Source organism: Equus quagga, chromosome 6, assembly GCF_021613505.1.
Source record: "Equus quagga isolate Etosha38 chromosome 6, UCLA_HA_Equagga_1.0, whole genome shotgun sequence".
NCBI classification, from domain to species: domain Eukaryota; kingdom Metazoa; phylum Chordata; class Mammalia; order Perissodactyla; family Equidae; genus Equus; species Equus quagga.
In genome coordinates, this window is record NC_060272.1 from 116,203,563 (window position 1) to 116,220,775 (window position 17,213).

At 39.1% G+C, this 17,213-nt stretch overlaps 1 protein-coding gene across 3 annotated transcripts in view; it reads left to right on the forward strand.

Annotated features, from left to right (window-relative positions):
• The window catches only part of SNAPC3 (small nuclear RNA activating complex polypeptide 3), a 41,050-nt gene that overhangs the window by 16,261 nt on the left and 7,576 nt on the right, over positions 1–17,213 (forward strand). For 2 of the 3 annotated variants that reach the window (XM_046664066.1, XM_046664067.1), the window contains exons 4-7: positions 4,813–4,917; positions 7,245–7,394; positions 14,755–14,837; positions 16,399–16,563. In XM_046664066.1, coding sequence (XP_046520022.1) covers positions 4,813–4,917; positions 7,245–7,394; positions 14,755–14,837; positions 16,399–16,563 — 503 coding nt within the window. The remainder of the gene's footprint in view (positions 1–4,812; positions 4,918–7,244; positions 7,395–14,754; positions 14,838–16,398; positions 16,564–17,213) is intronic. The other variant, XM_046664069.1, reaches the window with a different exon arrangement.

A 17,213-nucleotide genomic window follows, 5' to 3' on the forward strand; every position in this document is an offset into this window, starting at 1 on the left:
CGAAGCCCCCCGGTACATAGTTATATATTTTTCGTTGTGGGTCCCTCTAGTTGTGGCATGTGGGATGCTGCCTCAGCGTGGTTTGAAGAGCAGTGCCATGTCTTCACCCAGGATTCGAACCAATGGAACAGTGGGCCACCTGCAGCGGAGCACACGAACTTAACCACTCGGCCATGGGGCCAGCCCCTCAAATGCTTTTTCTGCATCAATTGAAATACTTTTTTTTCTATCATTCTGTTCCTGTAGTGTAATACATTGATTGATTTGCATGTGTTGAACCACCCTTGCGTCCTGAGGATAAATCCCACTTGGTTGTGGTATATAATTCTTTTAATATGTTGCTGAATTTGGTTTGCTAGTATTTTGTTGAGGGATTTTGCATTTATATTCATGGGGGATACTGGTCTGTAGTCTTCTTGTAGTGTCTTTGTCTGGCTTTGGTGTCAGAGTATACTGATCCCAGAATGAGTTAGGAATTATTCCCTCCTCTTCAGATTTTTTGGGAGACTTTGAGAAGGATTGGTGTTAATTCTTCTTTCACTGTTTGGTAGAATTCACCAGTGAAGCCATCTAGTCCTGGGCTTTTCTTTGTTTGGAGATTTTTAATTACTAATTCAGTCTCCTTGTTATAGGTCTATTCAGATTTTCTGTTTCTTCTTGAGTCAGTATTGAGTGTTTCCTTTCTTCTGCTAGCTTTGGGTTTGTTTGCTTTTCTTTTTCTAGTTCCTTAGTGTATACAGTTAGATATTGATTTGAGATTATTCTTTTTTAATGTAGGTGTTTGCAGCTGTATGTTTTCCTCTGTGTACTGCTTTCGCTGCATCCCATTAAGTTTCTTATGTTGCGTTTTTATTTTAATTTGTCTCAAGGTATTTTCTTTTCTTTTTTTCTTTTTAAAGATTTTATTTTTCCTTTTTCTCCCCAAAGCACCCCGCTACATAGTTGTATGCTTTTAGTTGTGAGTCCTTCTGGTTGTGGCATGTGGGACGCTGCCTCAGCGTGGCCTGATGAGTGGTGCCATGTCTGCGCCTGGAATCTGAACCGGCGAAACCCCAGGCCACCAAAGCAGAGCACACAAACTTAACCACTCGGCCATGGGGCCGGCCCCCATCAAGGTATTTTCTAATTTCCTTTGTGATTTCTTTTTTGACCCATTGGTTGTTTGAGTGTGGTATTTAATTTCCACATATCTGAATTTTTCAGATTTTCTCATTTTACTGATTTCTAGTTTCATTGAATTGTGATCAAAAAAGATAATTTTTATGATTACAATCTTTTTAAATTTATTAAGAGTTGGTGCTCTGTCTTAAAAAATGGTCCATGTGCACTTGAGAAGAATGTATTCTCCTTTTGTTGGATGGGTGTATTCTGTATACAGACAGTCCCTGACTGACGATGGTTCCACTTAACAATTCTTTGGTTTTACAATGGTGTGAAAGTGATATGCATTCAGTAGAAACCTTCAAATTTTGTATTTCAAATTAGTACTTCAAATTTTGAAGTTTGATTTTTTTTCCCTGGGCTAGTGATATGCAGTATGATACTCTCTCATGATGATGGCCAGCAGCAGAGAGCCACAGCTCCCAGTCAGTCACACAATTATTAATTAAGTCACACAATAATTAAATAACTGATACACTTAGAAGCATTCTGTACCCATACAACCATTCTCTTTTTCACTTTTGTTACAGTATTCAATAAATTACATGAGATATTCAACACTTTATTATAAAATAGATTTTGTGAGATGTTCAACACTTTATTATAAAATAGGCTTTGTGTTAGATGATTTTGCCCAACTGGCTAATGTAATTGTTCTGAGCACATTTAAGATAGGTTAGGCCATGAGCCAGCCTGGTGGCGTAGCAGTTAAGTTCGCATGCTCCACTCAGTGGCCAGGGATTCACTGGTTCAGATCCCAGGCGTGGACCTAAGCACCACTTATCAAGCCATGCTGTGGCAGGTGTCCCACATGTAAAGTAAAGGAAGATGGGCACAAATGCTAGCTCAGAGCTAATCTTCCTCAACAAAAAAAAGATAGGTTAGGCTAAGGTGTGGTGTTTGGCACGTTAGGTGCATTTTTGACTTAAGATATTTTCAAGTTACAATGGTTTTATTTCAATGTAACTTCATCGTAAGTTGAGGAAGATCTCTGTGTCTGTTAGGTTTCATTGGTTTATGGTGTTGTTCAAATCTTCTATTTCCTTATTAATTTTCTGTCTGGTTGTTCTACTAATTCTTGAAAATAGGGTATTGAAGTCTCCAACTATTGTTATAGCACCATCTATTTCTTCCTTCATTTATCTCAGTTTTTGCCTTATATATTTTGGAGTTCTGTTGTTAGCTGCATATATGTTTATAATTAATGTATCTTCTTGCTGGATTGTACCTTTTATTATATGTAATGTCTTTCTTTGTCTCTTGTCACCGTTTTTGACTCAGAGTCTATTTTGTCTGACAATAATACAGCCATCCTAGCTTTTCTTTTGGTTATTATTTGCATGGAATGTCTTTTTCTATTCTTTTACTTTCAACCTCTTTGTGTCTTCATATCTAAAGTGAGTCTTTTGTAGACTGTGTATAGATGGATCAAGTTTTTTTTCTAATCCGGTCTGCCAGTCTTTTTGCCTTTTTAATAGGAAAGTTTAGTCCATTTACATTTAAAGTAATTACTGATAAGGATTTACTTCTGAACTTAGCTGTTTGTATGTATATTTTTTTTTGTTCCTCAATTCCTCCATTACTGCCTTATTTTGTATTTAGTTGAATTTTTATGGTGTATTGTTTTGTTTCCCTTCTTTCCTTCTGTATACGTCCTACTTTTTCTTAGTGGTTACTTTGGGGATTACAATTAACATCTTAAAATTATAACAAGCTAGTTTTAATAATACCAACTTTATTTCAGTAGTATCCTGAAGCATAGATACTCTGTTATACATATAGTCCTTCCCTTTTATATTGTTACTGTCACAGATTACACCTTTATATATTATGTGTCTGTTAACATAAATTTATAAATATTGTTTCATGCATTTGCTTTTGGAAAAAAAGTTAAAAGCCAAATGTGCAGCGACTCTGGCTTTCACATAGACCTCTGCGGTTAGTGTTCCCGGTGTTCTTTGTTTCTTCATATGAATTCAAGTTACTGTCAAGGTCTTTTCATTTCAGCCTGAAGAACTCTCTTTAGCATTTCTTATAGGGCAAGTCTACTGGTAACGAGCTCCTTCAGCTTTTGTTTATCTGAAAATGTCTTAATTTCCCCTTCATTCCTGAAGGGTAGTTTTGCCAGGTATAGTCTTGGTTGACAGGGTTTTTCTTTCATGGCTTTAAATATATCAAACCACTGCCTCCTTGACTCCATGGTTTTTGGTGAGAAATCAGCTGTTAATCGTATTGAAGAACCTGATTTCCTTTAGTTCCTTGTCTGTGGTTTCCTTTAGGTCATTGAGTATATTTAAGACAGTTGATTTAATGTCTTCGACTAGTAATTTCAGTGTCTGGGCTTCCTCAGGGGTAGTTTCTGTCAAATTCTTTTTTCTTGTGAATGGTCCATATTTTCCTGTTTCTTTGTGTGTTTTATAAGTTTTTATTGAGAACTGGACATTCTGAGTATGCTTTTTTCCTTATTGAGGGCTAGAGGTATCTGTGACTTATCCTAACTATTTTTCCAATGTGTGTGTTCCTTGTTGTGTATAGTCACTGATGTTTCTGTTTCATTATTTCTGTGGTCAGCCAGAGACCTGGCCAAGATTTCTTTAAATGTCTGCCTCCACAAATGAAAAAAAAGGGCCCTATTTCTTTAAATTTTCCAATAGCTGCTCCTAGGGGAAGCCACTGCTGACAAGAGGGCCAAAACCGAGGCAGGTGTGTGCACCAGGCCCTCAGGTCATCGCCAGACCAACCAAAACACACAACCCCAGTTTTTGGAGAACAAGGTCCCCACTGCCTGTCCTGGCCTCAGCCATCTGCTCCAGGAACATGGGCTGCTATCTACACTCCTGTGATGGAGCTGAGGAATGGGGGGTGGTCATTGGTTGGCACCTTCTGCTTCCTTGTGGAAGATCAGCAGCTTATCCCTTCATCAAGCACTCCCCTGGTTGATATAAGAGTCTGATCAGGTCCAGACTTCAAAATACTTGGTTTCCATCTTCCTTTCCATCTTATTGGTTGCTTTGGTGGAGGAATTGATCCCTAGACCTTCCTACTATGCCATTATGTGTGATGTCACTTCCACTTATTTTTAAAACATCTTTTGTACCTTTATTTCTTATCCAGTCATCCAGGTGGCTCCCATTTTATAGTTATTAAACACATATGAAAGAGGGTGATGTATTAAAGATGTGACAACGTTGTAAAAAGCAGAGGTTTTAGAGTCAAACGAATCTGTATTTGCATCCTAACTCACTGATTTACTTGGGTAAATCTGAACCTCTGAGCTTCATGTGTCAAAAGTATGTCATAATAATACGAAAGGAGGCATGTAAAAGTGTTGTAAGTGCCAGCATTACACCAACATTAGTTGATGCTCTGTTTTATCATCAGTTGCTAAGCACTTATTGCCAAAAATCTTATTAGAGTCTTTACGTACACATTCCCAGCAAGAGTTCTGTAAAATAAATATTTATTGTTTTTTACAGAATATGTAACTAAAGGTTAGGGAGGTTTTAACAATTTTCTTGAAGTAGAATCAGGAGTCAAACCCAGGGCTGTCTGACTCCAGCCCTTGCGTATAGCCATTATTCCACACTGCCTCTCATCTGGGTCACAGCGTCTGATTTTAAGGTCTCTTATTAATGCGTTTTCCTCCTTTAGGAGTCACATGCCATAGGAAAAAAGCCTGAAAATCCCGCAGACATGATTGAAGAAGGGGAGCTTATCCTGTCTGTGAATATCTTGTACCCTGTTATTTTTCATAAGGTGAGTAGTAAAATCTTTTGAATTTCACAGATAATATGAGTGACTTTTGTCAAAGCATTTGATTATTTGAAGAATCACCTTCCTTGGGGACTCAAAATAAATGCAGGCATATGCTGTCTTATCTGAAATGCTGGCTGTAATTTTGGGTTGTTTGTTTTAATAATGAATATCATAAATAAGGTCAAGTTTCAAATAATCTCTTGATAAATATGATTTTGATTATAGTGTTGGAATATATACTTGATTTCTGCACTAGAAGCAACTGAAAGTATATATAAATCCACAATGATTCTAATTATATGAATCCTTAAGGGTTTTTTGCAGATTAGGTGACTGGTGAAGGAGTAGGGTGACCTTTGCTCATCAGTTCACAATACTTGGAAACTTAGTGAACTAGCTAAAGATGGTGCTTCTTTGATGAAAATAAAGAAAAGTAACAGGTCGAGGGTATCCAGGAATTTCTTAGGAGTATCTAATAAAAAGAACTCTGTCCCAGCCCAGAGGGAATGTATTCTTGATTCCCCAAATAGATGTGTCATAAACCTTGATAAGGTTTAATTGCAGTGTTACTATACATAAATTCCACTTGTGAATAAATAGGCTTTTATGAAGCATCTGGGATATAGTTAGTACCAATTACCTTGTTTGATTAAGAACTCAGATTATCAAACAAAACTAAACTATACTAAACCAATAAAACTGAACCTCTGGATTTATAACCTGAGGGTAGCGTATAGATTGCTTGGTTTCAATGAGGTAACTTCCAGGAAATTTTAGAAGACAGTGCTGCAGAAGAAGTTATATTCTAAAGGCTCTTTAGGCTAATGTCATTTTTAGTAGCATTTTGATTGTAAAGTTTAGCTCAAACTAAAAAAGTTCTGTTGCCAAGTATCTTAGTCTGTTCCAGCTGCTGTAACAAAATATCACAGACCAGGTGGCTTATAAACAACAGAAATGTATTACTCACATTTCTGGAGGCTGGAAGTCCTAAGATCAGGGTGCCAGGATATCAGGTGAGGGTGCTCTTCCATGTGGCAGACTTCTCATATGGCAGAAGCGGTAGGAGCTCTATGGGATCTCTTTTATAAGGGCACTAATCCCATTCATGAGGGTGCCACCCTCATGACCTAATCACCCTGAAGGCCCCACCTCCTGATACCATCACGAATTGGGCATTGGGATTCCATCATGTGAATTTTGGGCAGATGCAAACATCCAGACCATAGCAGCGAGTGTCTCAACTGTACCCATGTACCCAGGTGACTGAGTGCCAACACTAGAGGCTAATGCTGTTGAAAGAAGTTTTTTGGCTTTTTTTTTAAGATTTTATTTTTCCTTTTTCTCCCCAAAGTCCCCTGGTACATAGTTGTGTATTTCTAGTTGTGGGTCCTTCCAGTTGTGGCATGTGGGATGCCGGCTCAGCATGGCTCAATGAGCGGTGCCATGTCCATGCCCAGGATTCGAACTGGCAAAACCCTGGGCCACCAAAGCAGAGCGTGCAAACTCAACCCCTTGGCAATGGGGCCGGCCCCTGAAAGAAGATTTTCATTACTTACATTTCCTGAGAGGAGGGGCTAAGCCACACTGTGCAGGGCCACAGGGAAGCACAAGTGTCAGTCGAGAGGCAGCAAGGATCGAGGGAAAAGCACAGGCCACAGCCTTTATTGGGGTTTTTTTGAAGAAAGGCAAGGTAGGACAGGGTCAACAGTTTAGGATTGGCTAGTTTGAATAATTCCAGTGGGCTCTGGGGTATAGGGGCTGTCCCTAGTTGCCTGGTACCTGGCTCTGGATTGATTTAGGACAAGGGGAATGTTGGCTTGGTGTGTGAGAGTTAGATAAAAGAGGTGGTTTCAGAATATAGGCTCTGGGGCTGGCCCCGTGGCCAAGTGGTTAAGTTTACACGCTCTGCTTCATCTGCCCAGGGTTTCAGGGTTCAGATCCTGGACGCGGACATGGCACCGCTCATCAAGCCGTGCTGAGGCCGTGTCCCACATGGCCCGACTAGAAGGACCCACAACTGAAAATATACAACTATGTACCTGGGAGCTTTGGGGAGAAAAAGGAAAAATAAAATTAAATTAAATTAAAAGAAATAAAAAAGAATATAGGCTCTGGATCACAGGGGAGATATAAACAACTTTGACTATTAGTTTGGACCTGTAATTAATGGATGCAAAGTAGACAAATAAGAATCTAAGAAAATGCAGAACACCAAAATGAGGATAACTTAAGAAAACTAGTAACTTTTGATTTGGTCATATCAAGTTTTATAGTTGAATTGCTTTGTCTCTAAGTGAACACTTATTTATTTACCATTTGACTTTTAGCACAAAGAACACAAACCATATCAGACGATGCTGGTATTGGGCAGTCAGAAGCTTACAGAACTGAGAGATTCAATCTGCTGTGTCAGTGACCTCCAGATTGGTGGGGAATTCAGCAACACTCCTGATCAAGCCCCTGAGCACATCAGTAAAGTAAGATGGGTTTTTTTTACCCCCATAAAATAAGAGAAAATTAAATAATAATAAGCTAAGGAGGTAGTGATTACTCTAGCAGGCTCGTAAATATTCCAGGAAATGCTTTCTTCTTCTGTGCCGTTCCATCATGCCTATCTCTTCCTCTCTCTCTTTTTTTTTTTTTTTTTAAAAGATTTTATTTTTCCTTTTTCTCCCCAAAGCCCCTGGGTACATAGTTGTGTATTTTCAGTTGTGAGTCCTTCTAGTTGTGGCATGTGGGATGCTGCCTCAGCATGGCTTGATGAGCAGTGCCATGTCCGCACCCAGGATTCAAACCGGCAGAACCCTGGGCCGCTGAAGTGGAGTGTGCGAACTTAACCTCTCTGCCACGGGGCCGCCTTCTCCAGACCATTATTTTAAGTACCTACTGGACATTTCCACTTAACCTCAGTGCTGCCTGGCTTTTTTACTGCACTTCTGTTGTGGATTCACGCTGCCACTTTTCAAGGCAACTCTTTTATTCCTTCTGAAACTGCCAACATCTTTTCCTCATGGCTTACCTTCAGCTGAAACCCTTGCTGTTTATTTCACTGAGAAAATAAAGTTATCAGAGAAGAATTTTCCGTCATCTCTTACCCATGTTTACCCATCTACCCATCTGCCGGTACACATTGCTGCCCACTTGTTACAATGGATGGACTAAGCCTGCTCTCTAAGGCCAATCTGTATGTCCACTGGACCCCATCCCTGACTGCACAACCAAGTACTTTGTTCTCGTAATTATCCCCTCTTGTTCCTGCATCATCAGTTTTTTCCATTCTGTTGGCTTTCCCATCTATAAACAGATGTGCTGGAATATCGTCCATCCTAAAACCTCCTTTTAATCATGTGTCTTCACCTACCAGCTTGTCTTTCTGCTTCCTTCTCAGCAAACTGACTCAAGAGTTAATAATAGTTAATAATGAATCAATAATAGTACCTAAATTCAGTTTCTCTTTTTCTCCCCCCACTTTATTTTGCACTCAGTTTTGTTCCTGCCACTCCACCAAAATCACTTTTATTGATGCCACGATAGATTGTTAGCTTTTATCTTTGATGTCTCATCAGCTTGTGACACAATTGAATATTCCTCCTTCCTCAAAACACTTTCTTTACTTGGCTTTTAGAACATTATACCCACCTGATTTTCTTCCTATCTGACTGATTTAATTCCTTTGCTAGATGCTTCTCATCTTCCTGATTTATGTTATTAAGCCCTATGAATCAATCCTCAGACCTCTCCTCTATAGATACTCCCTAGGTGATCTTGTCCAGATTCATAGCTATAAATACCAGGACTCCCAGATTTATATCTCCAATTTCAACATCTTCTCTGAACTCCAGACTTAAATATCCAACAGCCTCCCTGACATTCTTTATTAGATGTCTAATAGCCATCTCAAATTAATATGTTGAAAAGCAAACTCTGGATCTCTCTTCCCCCTCAAATCTATACCTTTCCCGGTGCTCCCATCTTAGTAAATACGCCCATTCTGCACCTGCTTACTTAGACTAAAACCTTGATGTCATCCTTGCCTCCTTTTCATCCCACATTGAAGGCATCAGCAAGTGCTTTGGCTCTACTTTCAAAACATATTTAGGATCTGCCCATGTGTGTGATCCTTAACTGGTACCGGGCTGGTTAACCCACCATCATCTCTTGCCTGGACTCCAGCAGCAGCCTATTGACAGTCCTCCCTGCCCCCATCCACCCTCCTAGTTATCCACTGTGCCAGCCAGAAGCATGCTGTTCAAGTATCAGTCAGATCTCCAGAGGCTTCCTCTAATATCCAGGGTAAAATACAGAGTCCTTATTGTGGTCTACAAACGGTCCATTATCTGGCCCTTTCTCCCTCCTAACTTCATATCCTAACACCTTCTCCCTCAGTTGTTGCCTTCAAACCACATTGCCCTTCTTGCTGTTTTTCATGTATACGAAGCAGGCTCCTGCTCGGAGCCTTTGTATCTTGTGTTCCCTCACCCTAGAATGTTCAACACCCAGATATTCAGATGGCTCATTGCTTTGTTTCTTCCTGGTCTCACATGTTGCCTCAGCAGAGAGGTCTTTGCATACAGCATCCAGATTACAATTCTCTTCCCCTGTCAGGCTGTATTTTCCTTAGTAGCACTATCACTACTTGACATCCTGTATTTGTCTGTCTTGCTTAACTTGAATATAAGCCCTACGAGTGTAGGGACTTTGTTTTGCTCAGTGATGTGTTTTTATTGCTATGCTGATGTGTGGCACAGAGGAAGCACCCAATTATTTGCTGAATAAAGGAATGAACCACAGATACCTCAAGCTCAAGGTTTAAATTAATATGAAATTCATTATTCTGCCATCTCCCTTTTTCTTCAGATGACACTCTCCCTTTTCATTCCTGTTTATTCTGCCTTAATAGCTCCAGATTGTGTTTTTTCCATTGTCATGTGCTTTACTTCAGCTTCTCGGCATCTTCTTCTGAAACTAATGTAGAGACTTCCTAACTGGTCTTCCTTCCTTTAGAGTGTCCTATACATGCCACTCAAGATGTCTTCCAAAAACAAATCAAACACTAAGAGTGAACTCTGAGGTAAACTGTGTACTTTGGGTGATTATGAGGTGTCAATGTAGGTTCATCCTTGGTAACAAATGTACCATTCTGGTGAGTGATGTTGGTAATGGGGGAGGCTGTGCATGTGTAGGAGCAGGGAAATCCCTGTACCTCCCTGTCAATTTCGTGGCAAACCTAAATCTGCTTTAAAAAAAATTAAGTCTTTAAAGAGCAATCAATCCTGCCATTCTCCAATCTAAGAATCTCAGTAGGTCTCCAGTGCCTGTAGTCGACTCCTTAGGCTGATTTATAAGACCTTTTGTAATGATGAATCCCAAGCTAACTTTCTATACTATTCACCCCCTACTTTTACACCTTAGGCTCCTGCCGTGATAAATTTGTTTCTCTTCCTCAAGCAGGCCATACTTTTTTTTATGCTTCTGAGTGTTTGAACATGGTAGGAAGCCCTTTCCCTCCCTCCATCTGGTGAGTTCATGTTCATATTTCCAAAGCCAGCTCAAAACTCATTACATGAAATTTTCCCTGACTCTCCTCTCCTCCTGGCTGTGGCACCATTTCATTTGTCCACTTTGGAGCTTATAATAATATGCTGATACTATTTGATGTCTGTCTGCCCACAAGGCTGGCTGTGTTTCACTCTTTTTGGTGACTGTCACGGAGGCTAGCATCACTCACATAGATGTCACTTAAATAGTTTTTGAGTTATGTTGAAAATGGTTTTAAGATATTTGGGTTCTTTAGGTTTGCCATCCTAGTGCTCTTGGAGATAAAGATTAGATGAAAGAGAAATATGTGGAGTTTCAAGGCTGTATGCAGACCGGGAAATAAGAGATTTCTCTTTTCTTTTAAAGGAGAAGTAATGTTCTGCAAAGTTTCTCAACCCTGCAAAAAAAAGTGTAACTATAAACTTTATAAAATCAGTTTAATAAGAACAATCTGAGTTCATCCTCCTCCTTCCAACCGTGTCATCACTTGCTCAAGGCGGTTTGAGTCACATCTGGGAATCAGTCTTAGCTCCAGGAACCCTGGAGAGAGTTTTAAGCAGCTGGGTTAGTTTATTGTGTTTGTACATCAGTGATGATGCCTTCAGCAAAGCTTCCTAGGCAGGGGGCTGGATGACTCACAGTCGGACTTTAAAATATTTACCCATCTGCTGTTTTATTCTTTCTGTCTCTTTCATCTGTTAAACAATATCCTCTGATTATTGAGCACTTACCATGTGCTAGATGTACAATACGCTGTCTCTGGAAAGAATGATCACCATTTTACAGGTAAGAAGAAGATGGGGCGGAGCATTGTCAAGAGGTGCCTGTGTTCAATAGGCAGTGGCGGAGGCTGGATCCAGACGCTTGTCAGCTCACCTTCAAAGCCCCATGTGCTTTCTGTGCCGTGTTAGCATTATGTCTTGTTTGCGATGTTTTTCCCCACCCTTGTTTACTGAGCGGAAACTTGAGCTGTGCTGTGATCAATGACGAGCTTCTAGTACATGGACTTTGTGGAAACTTTGCCTGTTCAGAGACTTGCTTTATTTGCTTCCTTGTTCTCCAGCTGTTTTAGAAAGGTGAACCCATATAAGTAAGTGAAATTTTGCCGATGCTAACAGTTGTTTGGCCCGTGAAAGATTTTTATTTCGTTGATTGGTATTTTTATTTTATGATGGTTTTTTTTTTTAAGTTTTGCCTTGCAAAATGTTAAACACACACACAAGAAAGAGAATAGTATAATGAGCCCTTATGTACACATTACCCATCTTCAACAGTTCTTAGCATTTTGCCAGAACTATTTCATCTCCTCACCTCATGCCATTGTCACATCTAACAAAATTGAAAATAAGTCCTTAAGTCAGAGTGCTTGCTTTGACAGGGAGATATTTGGCATGTGTTCCACTGGTAGTCGTGGAACAAGGAGTAAGCTGCAGTTCTTGCCCTGGGGAAATTGGAATCTTTATTCCAGCCGATAAGCAAGACTTTTGAATAAAATACTTTCTTTGACTGATTTGGTACGTGAGAAGACTAGAATTGGGCCAGTATATTCAAGTCTCTTTTAAAAGCTTATGTCTAAAATGTAATGTTTTGCTAACATTTGTTTTTGGACTATAGTACTTCAAGAATGGAGTGCATTTTAAAATATACGTATAAAATCAGTGCCAGTATTTTCTGCTTAAGCTTTTTTTTCTTTTTACATATTCCCTCATGTTTAAAATGTCTGATCTGTTGATCGTTTTTACCTTGCTCAGATTAATCTTTTTTTTTTTTTAAGATTTTATTTTTTCCTTTTTCTCCCCAAAGTCCCCGGGTACATAGTTGTGTATTTTTAGTCGTGGGTCCTTCTAGTTGTGGCATGTGGGACACCGCCTCAGCATGGCTTGATGAGCGAGCGGTGCCATGTCTGCACCCAGGATTTGAACTGGTGAAACCCTGGGCCGCCGAAGCAGAGCGCGGGAACTTAACCACTTGGCCAGGGGACCGGCCCCAGATTAATCTTTTTTTGTCAATAATCTCTTAGGGTCTTTCTTAGAGAAGCTCTAAGAAAATCCTTTACACACATATTATTCTGTTACTTGATATAGCAAAAACAGTAACATAAACTAAATTGTAAAAATTTCTTTACCCGTGTTCTCCAGCACTTCTTTCCATTACCATTTTCCTCACAGCAGATCCTAGGACTGTTTCTGAAGTTCTAATGTAGTTGATTTGAATGTTGGCAAGAGAATAAATGACCAATTGATGCCTAAAATTATAAATAACGACTTAGTTCAAATGATCATATTAGTTATCGAAAGTTACTTTGTTTATAATATGGAAATTGTAATAGTAGACTCTTATGTAACATTAACAACAGAAGTAACTTCTTAGACAAGTTTTTCCATATTGGATGGTGATTCCTCCCCCATACCCACCTTGGAACTTGGTCAGCTAAACTAGCTGACAGAATAGGTAAACTAGTTAGTGAGGATCTCTGGTTACCTTTAACAATTAACTGGTCTATCCATTTGTATACTGAGATAAGAAGAGGTTATTAATGGATGATTTAGGATTTAGATGGAAAACATTCATGTCCTTTTAGTGTTCCCCTATGCCAAAGGCATTAAGATCCCTAAATCACTCAAGATGACATTTTTTTTTTTTTTATAAAGATTATTTTTCCTTTTTCTCCGCAAAGCCCCCCGGTACATAGTTGTATATTTTTAGTTGTGGGTCCTTCTAGACGCCGCCTCAGCATGGCTTGACAAGCGGCGCCATGTCCGCACCCAGGATCTGAACCGCAAAACCCCGGGCTGCCAAAGTGGAGCACGTGAGCTTAACCACTCGGCCACGGGGCCGGCCCCCAAGGTGAAGTTCTATAGAAGCATTTTGTAATGAAAAAAATTTTATATACACCAAACTTTGTTTTTGATTCCAAAATAAGGCAACAGTTATTCTTTCAGAACCTTTATTTTGGACCCTAGCTCACCTCTTTGGGGGTTTAGGAGTATATGCAGGCTTTGTGTTGAGTAGCCAGAGGTGGCTTTATAGTAGGTCACATCCTGTTATCTGTACAACCGCCTGGAAAGACAGTAATGGTGTTACTCATGTTTTGCACGAGGAAGCAGGATCAGGAGATTTAGTGAGCAGTCCAAGGAGAAACAGCACAGCCGGTCTTGTAAGGGTGTCTGAAGCCAATGTCGGATATCTGTAACTGGGGGAATGAAGAAAATTAAGAAAAATAGAAGCTTCAGAGAAGTAGGAGAGAAATTAGGCTATTTTAGGGTAAAATTATATTACCTGAAATTACCTTTTTTTACAGTTCGTAAACTGCTTTTGATTCTCATCACAGTCCTGTAAGATAGCACGGCAGATATTACTCTCATTCTACAGGTGAGGAAACTGAGGTCTGAGGACTAGGTGTAGGTTAAGGAAAAGAACCCAGGTCTTCTGACCCCCACCCAAGGGTCTAATTCTACACATATGGGGAAAGACAAGTCTGACAGAGTGGTTCTCGACGCTGGGTGCACATTTGAGTCTCCTGGGGGTCCTGGGAAAGCACTGGTGCCTGGGCCACATCCTCAGATTGTCATTTAAGGGACCTGAGGTGAAACGTGGTCTTGGATGTTTGTGGATTCTGCCATGCAGTCAGGATTAAGAGACGCCCCTCTGATGGAAGGTCTGGTAGACTGAAGGTTAGGAAACCTGAGGGTTCAGACCAGTTGTGCAGTGACTGTGGTATTCTGGGCAAGACTGCTTAAGTGAGAATAGAAATTCACATTCTGCCTAAGAGTTACTGAAAATATAGAGAGAGAATTTTGATAAAAGCACATTGAAAATAGTTTTTAAATGACAGAAAATCCTCTCTCCATGATCACTGCTGTTATGGGAAACATCAAAGACGTGACTTTGTTTAGTTTTTTGTTCTATCCAAAATAACTCACTGCTGTGTATTCATATAATAAAATAATATTGAAGTTTATTTCATTTCTAATTGGATTCCTTTCATGAATCTCAGGAGATTATATAAATTTAAATCAAACCTAGTGATTAAAACAGCAATATGATAAAACTGAAAATAGCAGCAAGAATCATGTCTTTACAGCTTTATCTCTGGTAACTAACACAATCCTTGTCACATAGGAGGTTCCCATTAAATATTAAATTAATAAGCTGAGCCTATTCTGTGAGTTGCATAAAGTTATTGTTAAAACATAATTAGTATGGTTTTATGACATACAAATTTTGAATTAATACTTAGAGCAATTTCATAATTGTTAATTAGTGAACTTTCCCTTGATGCCATCTGTTTTCTTGTAGGACCTCTACAAATCAGCCTTCTTCTATTTTGAAGGAACGTTTTACAATGATAGAAGATACCCCGAGTGCAGGGATTTGAGCAGGTAAGTTCCCAAGAGTCTCCTCCAAGTCTTTCCTGTTTCTAGTTCTCAAAATAATGCTATCTCCACAACTCCTATTAGTGGTCTCTTAAGGCTCTTTGCCAAGGAATTATTTTGTTAAGATTGCTTTGGGGTCAACCTTGAAAATATTTTCAAAGTTATTTCATCTGGTTGGCCTAGGTACTGATAATCAAAATTAATCAAAAAGTAATCGTAAATTAGTAATCAAATAAATTAAAAGGTTAATCAAAAATTTTTACTCGAAAAAGAAAATTTTCCTACTAAAGGCATAAATAGACCATTTCAAGACCTTTGCCAGCCGTCCGGAATTATTTTTTAAATGTATTATCTACTATTTTAGGAATTACAGTAAATCTTGTATTGAGCCTTAGATACATCTAAAAAAAATTAAATTCCACTTCAACATTTTATTCTTCTCTGTCTTCATATTTAGTTGATAGCAGTAAATTAATCTTTCACCATTTTTTCTACATGTCCAATGTAAACTATCATTTGTCCTAGATGAGTGTATATATATGTAGGTATATATATATATATATAGTTGGTTAAGTACCTACATGAAAAATCTATATCTAGTATTAGACTGTACTTTTATTGTGTCCTAGCAACTAGAGTATATATGCCTATTTTTTGTTTATATAAATTCTTTTTCATTACAGCCTTTTGTATCTGTATTCTTTTTTTTTTTTTTAAAGATTTTATTTTTCCCTTTTTCTCCCCAAAGCCCCCCGGTACATAGTTGTGTAGCCCCCCGGTACATAGTTGTGTATTCTTCGCTGTGGGTTCCTCTAGTTGTGGCATGTGGGACGCTGCCTCAGCGTGGTCTGATGAGCAGTGCCATGTCCGCGCCCAGGATTCGAACCGACGAAACACTGGGCCGCCTGCAGCGGAGCGCGCGAACTTAACCACTCGGCCACGGGGCCAGCCCCTGTATCTGTATTCTAATATAGCAGTTCTGAAACTTATTGGTCTCAGCACTCCTTTATACTGTAAATAGTAGACTCCAAAGAGCTTTTGTTTATGTGGGTTATAACTATCAATATTTTACCATATTAGAAATTGAACTAAAAAATATTTTAAATATTAACTAATGTAAATAATCCCAATACAGGTTAACAATTAACATTTTGTGAAAAATAACTTTTCCAAAATAAAATAACGAGAAGAGTGGCATCACTGTACATTTTCCATTTGATCTGAAGTGATAACACATCACGTAGCCTCCAGAAAACTGGTCATTTATGAGAGAATAAGAGCTTAAAAGGGCAAATGACATTTTAGGTTTATTGTAAGGATAATTTTAATCTCACGAACCCTTGTGGGGTCTCAGGAACCACACTTTGAGAACTGCTGCTGTATGAGTGAAGAAAAATTCAGAATTCCTAATTCCAACTTGTATCAGCCACTTCAATTTTCATCTCAAGATGGCAACTATCCAGTCATTCGAGGGAGCCAGGTTTTGTGCAGTGCTGCAGTCACACACCATCTTCTGTCACAGTGAGCTTTCTGTGGAGCAATGATACTTCTTCACCTTCCCCCTCAGAACCATCATTGAGTGGTCAGAGTCGCATGATAGAGGCTATGGAAAGTTTCAGACTGCAAACATGGAAGATTTCACCTTCAATGACTTGTATATTAAACTGGGTTTTCCTTACTTATACTGTCACCAGGGAGACTGTGAACATGTTGTTGTCATTACCGACATAAGGTAAGTGGCAGCACTCGGGACATTTTGTTCTTTGTTCTATTCTCTTCTTTATTTCACAGTATAAAAAGAACAGGTGTTTTTTTTTTTAAATAAGAGGAATAAAAGTAATCATTGCTGCCGCTTGGCTCGGAAGCAGCAAAAGTCAGTATCTGCTTTCCGTGCAATGACCCACTCTGCACCCATTTGCATCCTGTTGTTCATTGTTTGGAAAGTCTGTAATAAATTCTTTACTGTTTATTAGAAGGTTTTAGAAATCTGTAAATACTTTTAAAGGTATCTCCATTTGTATATTAGACGCTGTCAGTAAGGTAGTTGTCATCCACTTTGTATCTCCTGTAGGCCCTTTGCTTTACTAATTTAAAACTGTTTTTCTAGGTTCCTTGTCTTTTTGCCAAAATGTTGAAGGAGATAAAAAGAACTAAGGGAAGAGAAGAGTAATTCTAACGTTTGGCAAATGTGAAGTCTTGATGCTTTGATAGAGGTTTGAAGTGGGAAGAACTAAAGTAGTCTAAAATGAGATTGGGGATTAATCACACATGTTGTATAGCTGCTATCTCTCTTCCTCATGAATAGGGCTATTCATTTCCTCACTCAGGCAATCTCAATTTATGGAGGACTAATATATAGGAATGAGCTCTGCTCTTTCCCTG